The 12,185-nt window shown below is 37.0% G+C and overlaps 1 protein-coding gene across 1 annotated transcript in view; it reads right to left on the bottom strand.

Moving 5' to 3' along the window:
• Positions 1–12,185, bottom strand: part of col11a1b (collagen, type XI, alpha 1b) — a 66,741-nt gene that overhangs the window by 26,283 nt on the left and 28,273 nt on the right. Inside the window, exons 15-31 of the mRNA XM_043224154.1 lie at positions 11,558–11,611; positions 10,479–10,532; positions 9,881–9,934; positions 9,229–9,282; positions 8,454–8,507; positions 8,305–8,349; positions 6,837–6,890; positions 6,701–6,745; positions 5,788–5,841; positions 4,290–4,334; positions 3,720–3,773; positions 2,628–2,672; positions 2,327–2,380; positions 2,188–2,232; positions 1,159–1,212; positions 935–1,042; positions 529–582 (exon numbers count right to left, since the gene is read on the bottom strand). Of these exons, the coding sequence (XP_043080089.1) occupies positions 529–582; positions 935–1,042; positions 1,159–1,212; positions 2,188–2,232; positions 2,327–2,380; positions 2,628–2,672; positions 3,720–3,773; positions 4,290–4,334; positions 5,788–5,841; positions 6,701–6,745; positions 6,837–6,890; positions 8,305–8,349; positions 8,454–8,507; positions 9,229–9,282; positions 9,881–9,934; positions 10,479–10,532; positions 11,558–11,611 (927 nt within the window). The remainder of the gene's footprint in view (positions 1–528; positions 583–934; positions 1,043–1,158; positions 1,213–2,187; positions 2,233–2,326; positions 2,381–2,627; positions 2,673–3,719; positions 3,774–4,289; positions 4,335–5,787; positions 5,842–6,700; positions 6,746–6,836; positions 6,891–8,304; positions 8,350–8,453; positions 8,508–9,228; positions 9,283–9,880; positions 9,935–10,478; positions 10,533–11,557; positions 11,612–12,185) is intronic.

Here is a 12,185-nt window from a genome sequence, read left to right as displayed (position 1 = left end):
GGATCCATTTCATAAAAAAAATAAATAAATTCAAAAGTAAAAGTCAATGAATAAATACCAGGGAGTTCAAGCTCTTTGAGTGGACCAGCCCTACACTGAATCAAATGCTTGTTTTGATGGTGTCAGCAGCCTGAACTGAATGAATAGCCTGACAAACATTACAAATTGTGTCTGCCCGGTCTTGAGCTGTTCACAGGCCTGCACTTACTGCGCGCTGGGTGGCCGAGAGATAAAGCAGTCAGCGTCATGGAGAATGAGTTTATCCTATTAACTCTGTTAACACAGGCTATCAGAGAACAGCAGGCCTTGCGTGTCAAAAGTAGAGCTCGGTGAAATATAAATAAAGCAGCACTGGCCGAGGCGCTCTTTAAGAGACGCGATAACGTTTTTTTTATTTAGGATTGGTGTATAATTTTGATCTAGAGATCATCATCTCAGAAATACTTTGAAAAAAATAAATAGAGAATAAAATTTAAATCATGTAAAATAACGATGCAAGGTTGCGGCAGGAAACGCGTCGGTACTTACTTTAGGACCCTGTCTTCCTGGGTAGCCGGGCAAACCCGGAACACCAAGTTTTCCCTAAAAAAAACAAACGCACACAAAAAAAAAAAGAACAAACTCAGCACGTTGTCATTTGGAGCTTTTAAATAATCGTCAGGCCCTATACAGTAACAATAAAGCATTTCACCACCCTACATAAACTGTAAAAGCATATTGGAGCTGTAATGGAGTATTTGGCTGACATTTAAAACTGACATTCAGAATCAATTTATGATTATGAGCTCGGTGTCATTTTAAATTTTAATTCACACATGTATTAATAATCCCTGACAGTCACTTAAGTGCCCCGAAATACCTAGTGTTGATTTTTCCAGGGCTGGCTACTTCAAGTACTTTACATTATATCGAACATAATGAATTTCGAACTGACCTTCTCTCCTGCCGTACCCATGGGCCCAGACTCTCCGGTGGGACCTGCTTTACCTTTCGGCCCCTCCGGACCGTCTTCTCCTCTGGGGCCCAAAACACCAACCTCTCCCTGAACACCAGCAACAATGCACATTATATTACGCTTACAACAACTAAAATGGTTAAAACACAATTTAATTTTAATATAAATAAATTTAAATGTAACTATACGTGTTTGTTACGCACCTTATCACCCTTGAGGCCCATGTCACCCTTGAACCCAGGAAAACCATCTTCTCCCTGAAATCAGTCAACTCATGTTAATAAACAAATGACTGACTGAATGCATGTGATAGCAATAACTATTTAAAATGGTTAAGTAAAAAAAATGTATATAAGTAGAATGAATTAGCATTAGCAATGTAACTATTAACAATGAATATTTGACAGAAATGCATATAGATAGATAGATAGATAGATATAAAGAGATTACATTTATATTTGCACAATAAATACATGTCATCACCTGAGACCATTTATTTTTTGTAAAATACAAACTTATTTAAATAAATCAATGAATAAATAATGATTGTTGGTGATGCTAATAATGTTAATTATAAGAAGACTAATTTATAGCTTTTAAAAGTTCAAAGTAAAAAAACAAAAAAACAAAACAAAAAGCAAAACAAAAATTAAACTAAAAATACTGAACAAACGATCATATGATTTCAAACGCTCCATAATAACATGATGGCTAAATGCTGACATCTTGTGGTCAAAAGTGTAAACTGCTGGTTCAAGCTGATTCAGGCTGAGAAATTAAATCATATCTATGATTGCATGATCATTTAACGAACTATAAAAGAGTTCTTGATTTTTAACTGTTAAGTTCGAGACTTAATATTTCATAGCAATGGTCACACATTTTAGAAACAAAAAGCCTTTCTATTTCATGAATGAAACACTGACACTCGGTGGCCACTGCAGAGGATACAGCCTGAAGCAGATCACGCTAATATCTATGCATAAAATAATTATAACAAATTAAAATTAATCTATGTTTTTGTTTTTTTTTGCTTATAAATCTTCAATCATCCAGTCGTGTGGCTTTGCCTCAAACCACGCACTCGCAACACCTGCCTGAAGCCGTTTTAGTGCAAATAGTCCCTGAAATGGCCTTCCAGTTTTAGCTGCTGGCCTGTCATCTGCGTGCCTCGTTTTAGAGCCTGACCCAAGAGCTCAGTAATGGAGTCAGGGGACGGGTAATTTGCTTACCTTTTCTCCTTTGCCGCCCTTCAAGCCACGAATGCCCTCTGCACCCTAAATGGACAGAACAATGAATAGAGGCTCTAATGGATGGAATAAAAGCACGTAATAAAGAACTGGTGAGATGAAGAGAATCAAGGCTTTTTACCTTCACTCCCCGGGGACCGGGATAGCCAATGGACCCCTGGGGACCCGAGTGGCCCTATAGGAAATTAGTAAACATAATAACACTGAATTAAAAAAGGGGAATTCGTTTTAAACATCTAAAGGACCACACATTAAGTGTTAATTACAGACAGATAAATGGCTTTCGGTTCACTAGTGAACTTTTAGACAGCTGCAAAATTGTGCCTAACGGGTGTTTTTTAGTGGCTTTGCGCTTGAAGTGTGGTCAATAACTAGAAGTTAGAGTGACAATTCATTTCGAGACAAACTAAAAATACACTCACAGCTGCTCCTTTCTCCCCGGGAGGACCCTCTTTCCCAGGGTGACCCTGTGCAAAGATTATAAACAAAAGCATCTTCATTGAAAGTCTGAAAGTAACATGAGGCAAATGCATGCATGGGTACGGTCCTGTGAATTTAGTGTACAGTAATTTATAGTATTCACAGAATTAAAAACGACAGTGTTATGATTATTTCACTGTAAGAGTATTTTTGGCTGGAATCCATTTTTTTAAAGGTTGTGCATCACTTTTGTGTATTGTAAAGGAGGAAAAAAATGTTTTTTTTCTTTAGTTTTTATTTTTATTCAGCAGGTTAAATTTCCCAAAACGAGTAAACTAACCAAAAGAGACAGTGAAAACATTATAATCTTAAATTAATGAATATACAAATAAAATCAATTACATATGCTGTTATTTTGTGATAATAGTAAGAATACTAAGAAATCATGTGACACTGAAAACTGGGAAAATAACTGCTTAAAATTTAGCTATGTCAAACAATTTAAACACAAAAAAATATTTTATAAGGTATTTAATTTTTTAATGTTTAGTCCACTTTTATAAAATAAAAATAGCTTTATGTAATATGAGATATTTATTTTAAAATCGTTACACAATGTAAGAGACCCCAAACATTAGATATTATTTATATCAATAACAAACTAGACTAAATATTTAAAATAAAATAATATATATATATATATTTAAATAAAGAAATACATAGACAACAGTGAAATTTTATTTTCTAGATTGCGATTTTAAAGTAATCAGAATGGAGTAAATCCACATTAAACAATTAAAATAAACACATTAAAATAAGAAATCAAAGAAGCATTGCTGCATTCTATGTTGTGTTGAACTAATGAATATCCTCTGTTGTGTCTGTGTTGAATATCTTTGAACTGCAATTCAGTAAATTCCACTTCCTGTCATTCCAATTCAAATTTCATCTCGTGGATTGAAAGGGACAAATATATTCTGCTCAAGCCAGGTTTAACACCACAGGTTACTGGCTAATGACGTAAGATGGTGCAAAGATATAATCATGGAGATTCAGGGGAGGGGAGCATATAAAATACAGAAAAATCCACTTACGGGAGGCCCGTCAGCCCCAGCCAGGCCATGGAGCCCCTGTTTCCCACTGGGACCCTATAAGAGAGAGACAGGAAAAAATAAAGAGCATACGTGAGAAAAGATGGAAAAAAGCAGAAGAGCACACACAATTAAGGCTGCGATTACTAGTGCGCCCAAGTGATTCGCATGGCAACTTTTATAAGCAGTTCAATCCTAAAGCACTTCATTATGATCTTTTTCCTCTTGGTAAAGAAGAGATCTAATCATATGGTACGTCTGGAAACACTCCACCACTTCTGGAGTCATATTTCAGACTGTCTGGCCTCCTTCCAGCTGCCCTGACAAAACGCTTGTCTGAGAGACCAACCAATGACAGTTATGTGTGTAAGCATATCTCCCACTTGTCAAAGCATTAGCGGGTCTTGAGGTGTGTGTGTGTGTGTGTGTGTGTGTGTGGTTTTCCTTTAGTCAGCATTGATCTGCTAGCAACCTACAGCTCCGAAACCGAGGAGTCTGTTGAATCGTTTATAGGGTTAGGGCAGAAAAACGCCGTCTGTAATAACAAGTCGATGGCTGCCGGGGCAAACTCACTTTCTCTCCAGGTGGACCGATCGGGCCTTGAGGACCAGGCAGACCCTGCAAGACAAGATTTCAGAAGTCAGATAGTACAACATGAAGTCTTCAGGAGGAAATCTGATAGTAAATCTTATATTGGAAAAAGATGTGTGAGCACCACTCGGTCGAATCTGAAGAAGAATGTTGAATGTGTTATGTTATTCTGGGAGTGAGTGTGGGAATCTATATATATATAGTTTGAGTTTGAGTTTCCTCATTAATTTTTCTGTCAAATTCTTTAAATGACCATTAAGTTACACCTTTAACCGAATACATAAAAATAGCATGTATTAAATCAATGACATCATTGCGTTGAATTAAAATAGAAAGTTGTGCGGGAGATATCGAAGGGGTGGATTCCCTTTTCATTTTAAACTAGACAAAAAGCTATAGCTAATGTACATCACAGTCATAAACATGATGCTAACTGCTAGTCAGTTGTGAGTGTTATTGGGGGAGGGACTTTCTTGTTCTTGAAAGCATGCAATTGGACAAAATTCTGTGCGGTACATGAGCGTGCATCCTCTGTTTTTGGTTTATTTACACTATTTTTTAAAAATGTTGCCATCAGCAAGGCTGTATGTATTCTATATATAGTAAACTATAAACGATTTTTATCATTCAAAAGGTTTCTATTAGAATATACTTCACAATGTAATTTAATCCTTTGATGTAAAGCTGAAATGTTTTTCTAGCAATTACAGTTTTCAGTGTCTTATGACACATAACAAAACCACTGTAATATGCTGCTCAAAAAGCATAAATTATTATCAATGTTGAAAACAGCTGTGCCGCATAATAGTTTAGTGGATTTTATTTAATTATTATTTATTTATGATTATTATTAGTTTGATGAATGGGGGTTTAAAGTGCCCCTATTATATATTTTAATAATGACCTTTTATGGCAAAAAAAAAAAAAAATGCTAATTCATTCTGTGCCACTGGGTGCCGCTTCTGGAGCGTTCAAAGCGCTGCTTTAAATAAAAATCAACCAATCACCGCAGATTAGAGTCGTGCATAGGAGGGGTTTAGAAAAAATTAATGGTTGAACGAATTGTTTGGGAGTAGTTAAACAAATATTGTAAAAATAAATGTATATTAGAAGAATATTAAAGTGTTTTTTGATGTTACACGCATGTTGTTGTGGACTCCCAAAACCAAAATATGAAAGTTTCATAACCCATAATAGGGGCACTTTAAAAGGAAAGCATTTACTTGAAATTTGCTAAAAAAAAAGCATTATTATTAATATTATTATTATTTGAACAGTAGAGTATATACATGATATCTACAATTTTTTTTTCAGCTTTTAGGAGTTCAGTAGTGTATAGACAAACATTAAAGACCACAAAAATGTCATGGAAAATAGGAAGTGAAAGATTCTTGAATAGAAAAACACAACCAGGTTGTGCGAGAGCAAGACAGAGAAAAAGAGCAGACTGATAGAAAGCGATCGTTCGAATTAGACTTACATGAGGACCGGGGTTCCCCTGTTGCCCAGGAGGTCCAGGCTCTCCTTGAGGACCCTGTTAGAACATTGAACAAAAACACTTTAGCACACAAGACTATTATTATTCCTTCACTTCACTGCTCCAGGGAGCCTATGACATTTTATAAAGATATGAAAAACAGTCCCAATACCTCAAACTCCAAAAATACTCTACATGTTAAACAACAGACACGTGAAAATTGCAAATCCATCTTTTTTCCATTGGCCGGCTTTTCTGAATTACACAGCCTACTGTAATAAAATCTGTTATAGCAGCTTTAAACCACTGGCAAAAGAGGAAGAGACATAGAGATGGGCACACGTTTTATAACAATCTGTACGAGTTTGAGTGAGACCTTGAGTGAATGAATTTGTATAAATATATTAACTTGTGATACCTATAGTATTCAAAAAACCTGATGAAGTTGGACCAAACACTTGTGTATACTGATGTATAACTTTGATCTACACTATTGAAGTCACACAACAAATACTTGTTTTATTTTGACATATTATGCTTAATCACAACTATTTTATTAATCATTTAAACACGGTAAAAACACTGAAATGCATGACTGACGAATCCTAGACTTCCTGTCTTGCATATTTCAGTGACAGACTCCATGCCTTCTTAATTTCAGCACTTCCAGGTCAAAGATCACCCCCCTGCTGCTGCGGTAACAGTGACATCAGCTCTCTCCTGCCAGGCCGACTGTGTTTCTCTCATCTAATAGGCTTATTTAGATGTGACCTTTGCTTGGGACAACAAATGTTTCAGAGAGGTCAGAGGTTGTCAGCAAAAGACAGTTCACCAGAAAACCTCTTCATGGGGTGACTGGAAGAGGCTCTCTTCTGTGATAAGTACACCGCTAAAGCAGGGGAGAAAAAGCCCTTACCATATTTCCTTTAGGGCCAGGTGGTCCATCCAATCCAGTAAGACCCTGCGTGTGTATAAAACAGAAGTGTTTAGCTGTGATTCTCATGCTATTTATACAGTTGTGTTTGAGCAAGTGTGGTTTTTATGGTACATACACGTTGTCCAGGGGTCCCAGCAGAGCCTCTGGGACCCAGCAGTCCTCTCGGACCCTGGAAATAATTAAAAAAGGCACATTAGGGGAACTAATCAATCCGTTATAGTGAACACAAGTAGTCATCAGACCAACAAAACCCTTCATAGACAGAGATATGGAGCTTTTACAGTTGTATTTTGAGTTACAGCAAGTGTCATATTTCTACTTTTACAAGATATTTGGCCAAATATTCTACGATGAAGAGACCCCCCATTGAGGGCTACGAGCTAAAAACTAAATGTTATATATATATGTAAACTCTCAATTTGTTTGAATAATTTATATACAGTCACTTATATATATGTCTTTTTTGTGATTTAGTCTGATTAAAGCTTCAATAATATCTCTGCATCAACTCAGAAAGACATATTGAAATCATCTAAAAGGAAAAATAAATGTTAATTATTATGTTTCTGGTCTGAGTACAAGGTTTGAGAAAGCGTTCTGTTGATTCATTCAAAATGGTTTAGAAACAATTATGTAAAACAGAAACAAAGGTACATTGGGTTTTTGCTGTATACACAGAGGTTCACTACATCAACTGTGGGACTCGCTCCAATTAGGTTCTACATCTTCAGGGCTGATTCTGTTATTTGTTAGATCTCTGCTGATGGAGTATTTAGTCAAAGAGCGAGTAAAATATGTGAGACTATTAGTGTGTCGTGACAAACGGAGAAAGAAAGAGAGCTGAAGAAAATAGAAAACTGCACTGCTCTTTTCCTATGCAGAGCCACTGCCTCAGTGAGCAACAAATATTGAGAATTGAGGTGGAAAAAGCATTATGGGCCGTGAAGAGAAATTATAGTGGGCCGTCAAGGCCTTTTAGGCATGAAGGGAAGATATTAACCTTCACGTTCTGAGCCCCAAGGCACATTTGAGTAACTCAAAAACATGCTCAACATTGTTAACTTGATACTTTTCTTAATTAGATTATACACACAAGTTGATAAAAGCTTTATAATACACACCTTGCATGAAATGGTCACATTACTTTTTTTTTTTTTAAGAAATCCTGCTTACTAAGGCTGCATTTGAGCAAAATACAGTAAAACAGCAATATTGTGAAACAGAATTAAAATAAACCTTTTCTATGTTAATATATGAATGAACGATTTTTCTAAATAAAAAAGTGAAAAAAAAACCCTAGAAATATTCACAGTAATGAATTAATGTGGCTTAATTTTTTTTTTTAGAATATTTATTTTATTTTATTTCATTTTAGAATTTTTTTATATATCTTTTGCCGGGTCAAGCAGAGACTACTTCATTATACTGTAAAACAGTCATATTTCGTAAGCCTGTGCCTACGCAGTGATTCAAAAGGGTCTACTAAAAGTCTGCCGAGCTTTGAATATTTCACATAAAAAAAATTATTGTGAAGGGAAAATATGACGAGAACGCAACATGTAAAAAGAGCTGGAGATGCTTACGCCTTCTCCTGGCATTCCTCTCTGTCCAATCTCACCATCCTCACCCTGCAGACAAGAGCGCAGATACACTTGCCAACGTGTCTGATCGCACATATGCAAGCACACATGAATCAAAATAAGAAATCAATGCGTCGCTTGGACAAACGCACCCTCGGTCCATCCTCTCCTGGAGGGCCTGGTAGGCCGATGGGACCTGCCTCACCCTAAAAGAAAACGAACGAGATGAAATGACAGAGTGAGAAAGAGAGTAAATGTATTATTACTGTCCCTGCCTGCCTGCCTGCTTTTGGCTCCGCGTATTGTTAGGGCCCATGACCACTATTTATAAGACTTGCATCCCTATAAGAAGAGGCTATAACATAGCGGGGCCTGTAATTACCCAGGGCAGGATTAAGAGGACAGCACTTTGGCTGGAAATATACACAGCTCCCTGTGATCTGCGGGCCTCTTTCACTATACTAGCCTAGGCCAAGCAAGCCACACTCTGCTGTGCCTAGCGAGGGCAGCTTCGGTTTGCCAGAGGAACGCAAGCACGCCAAACAACCCCCAGCGCCACTACAATGAGGTCAACTTCTCCCGCCACTATGACTGTCAGCACGCTAAACAAAACGTACAGCGGCGAGCACGGAACATTATAAAAATGCATTCGGTCTTGGCAGGAGCCGCCGAGAAGCTTTTCAAATCGAGTTAACGCAACGCAGTACATTTTTGCCGCTGAGGAATAAAATGAAACCGGGCAAGAATTGTTCCCATAATCATAAAGCGCCGTTCGAGACAAGCTGGAAGTTTGATAATTGAGCATTAAAAAGACATTTTTCTCACGGGTGGTGGTCAGGCATGCGTTCGGCTGTCTAGAACAATTCTCTGTCATTTCGAGTATTACAACAATGAAAGCTGTTTTCTTAAGAGCAGCTTAGCACTTACCCTGTGTCCTTTCTCACCAGGAAGACCAGGAAGTCCGTCAAACCCTCGGTCCCCCTGTTAGACAGTAATTACAACGGGAATAAAAATAGGGTTGTCAAGGTTAAAACATAAGTGTATGTTTTTATGCATTTACTATGTTACTATGCATTTTCCTTAAACCAGCGCCGTAAATAATCAAACCTCTGTTTTTGTCTGGTAACACTTTAGTGTAGGGGCCAATTCTCATTATTAACATATTATTAACATATCGGCTGTTTATTAGTAGTTATAAAGCACATTTTCTGCAGGACCATATTCTACGTCCCTAAACTTAACAGCTAATTTACTAACAATTAATAAGCAGCAAATTAGGAGTATAAATTAGGCAAAAGTCATTAACTATGTTTGTTTAAAGTGAGAATTGGACATTAAAATAAAGTGTTACTATTTGTTTTATAGTTTCCTTGTTACTTAATCAATCAAAGAAAATTGTCTGATCATTTAAACCTTATTGTTTGAATTTTGCAACATATAAAAAACTAAGTCAAAAGTAACTATTATTAAATTATATTACACAGTAAGACGGTATCAAACACTCCCACACCCACTTCTTAATCCTCAATCAGAGCAAAACGTGTTTTAAATGGAGGTTTTGAGTGAGAGGTGATTTTACCTTGCCTCCCGATTCTCCAGGAATTCCTCTGGCTCCGTCGGCACCATTTCGGCCCTGTAAAACCAGGTCGCATCATCAGCCTGATGCCGCAGGTTAATGTGCCTAACATATGTTTTAAAAAAACTGCAGAATTAGTGGGAGACAGGAGATGACGTGAAGCGGGCGAATACACACAACCTAAATAAGGTGTGTTGAGTCTACGGCCCGTTCGGGGATTGAGTTATTGTGGCAATTTGACTCATTTATAACAAAACTGTGAATAAACTGTGTCAAAGGAGAATCTGAGAAACGTTTGGCATTAAAACTGGCAGATGTGAATGTGAATATCCAGCAGACATATGTCATTCAGTTAAGCTGAAACAGGTAAAATAAGGTCAAGGCTAATAGACACAGACAGTTTCACGGAAAATCTGGTGCGCGGTTGAAGAGTGAACAGTGGGCTACTTGCGCAGAGCCTTTCAGATTCACTTTGTCTGAGTCCTTCAGCAGCAGGGTTGCAGATGTTTTATGTATGTCCTGTACCTTTTCACTTTTTCAATGTCATGCCACAATCGAACACTACCGATTCACAGCATGAGCTGCTTTGTCCTATTCTTACCCTCTTGCCTGCCTTTCCAGAGGGTCCGGTAGGGCCCTGAAGCCCTCTTGGTCCCTTAAAAACACACAACATTCTGTAAGGAAAGCGTACTGCAAAAAACATGGAATTAAATACAAGCAATTGTCAAATTGTTGCTTTTTATGTGGCATAACACTTAATAGTTCCTTAATAGTGCTTCCTCACCGTCGGCTGACAGGGTCTCACCCTGCTTCAGAAAACCCCCTCAGCATATTTTACATTCAATTGCATGTAAGCTATACCATGAAAAGGAGCAATCTAATTGTTATGACAGCGCTAAAGTTTATGGCGGCTGCATCTGTTGGCTCCAAGGCGTAGCAAAAGTCTGAGGCAACACCCTATATTCAGTTAATTAATCAGGAGCAAATAAGGACTGCAACTGCATTCCGCTTTGGTTTTATTTTTAGAAACAATTTAATTTCAGGGTGGGCCTAAAGAAAGCAGTCACTTATAAACATGATGCGCATCTTTAACTACAATATATCCTTCAGTGTAACACACCTTTAAGGTCTAACCAGAATCTTCATTTTTAGGGTGAACTATGGCTTTTAATATACATCTAATCATCTGCGGTCTTCGATCAATCAAAAACATGTTAAATAACTGTACTGTGTATATACACACATGCATGTATACATTTAAGAAAAGTATGTTCTGTTTATAAATTAAATATATTTATGTCATATAAATTTAATGAATATAAATACGTACTTTTTCAAAATATATGCTGCATGTGTGTGTGTGTGTATTTATATATATACAAAATACATGCATATGCATTACACACACATATATTGTGCAAACTTTTATTTTGAAAGCAATTCATTTGGATTAAGTTTAAATGAACAGCATTTATTTCAAGTCTAAATATTTTGTAGCACTGTAAATGTCTTTATTGTCACTTTTGATCAGTTCTATTACATCCTTGCCGAATGTTAATTTCTAAATGGTATGCAAAATACTAGGAATAATAATCAGATACAGAGTCTCTCATATCATTATTCTTTATATTAGAATTACATATGTGATTAAAGCTGTTGTTGAAAAAGAGACATAGTCACCTGCGGGCCAGAATCTCCACTTTCCCCTTTAGCACCAGGTGCACCAGGACCACCCTGAAACACGCATACACAGATGAGTTTTACGTTTCTCACACCTCTCTAAATAACACCAATATCATATGCATGGAGCTGTGTTTAGGTCACACTCTGGCTACCCAAACACATTTCTCTGCCACTGCTTTTAAAGGGCATTTGATTTGGAGGCAGCTGTGGAAAAAAGTATAAGACAAATTCTGGTGGCATTCTTAGTATTATTTATCTCTCAAGAGGATGAAACATAGAAACACAAAAGTGACAAAGGAAATCTGAGATGGGGACGTGAAAACAAACAGCAGACAGCCTGAAAGCACATCAGCACCGAAGAACTGTTCATTTTCTGGTCATAAATCATAGCGAGATGAAAGTAACACATGTTCCTATCAGTGTTTGCGTGATGTCAACTGAAGGAAGTTGGGATCGAAAGGAAGGCATGGGAAAAGAAAAAAGACATTTATGAAGGTAGATCTTGCATGCATGTGACTTTTAGATTTAGATTTAGACATAAATATGAAATAAACTATTAAATTTATTTAAATTGAGCAAGCATTACAACTGAGTTTCATGGTGTTCAATATATACAAATGAATAG

Source organism: Puntigrus tetrazona, chromosome 2 (assembly GCF_018831695.1).
Source record: "Puntigrus tetrazona isolate hp1 chromosome 2, ASM1883169v1, whole genome shotgun sequence".
Classification (NCBI taxonomy): Eukaryota; Metazoa; Chordata; class Actinopteri; order Cypriniformes; family Cyprinidae; genus Puntigrus; species Puntigrus tetrazona.
Note: the sequence above shows the minus strand (reverse complement) of the source record. Positions and strands in the feature narration are given on the sequence as shown.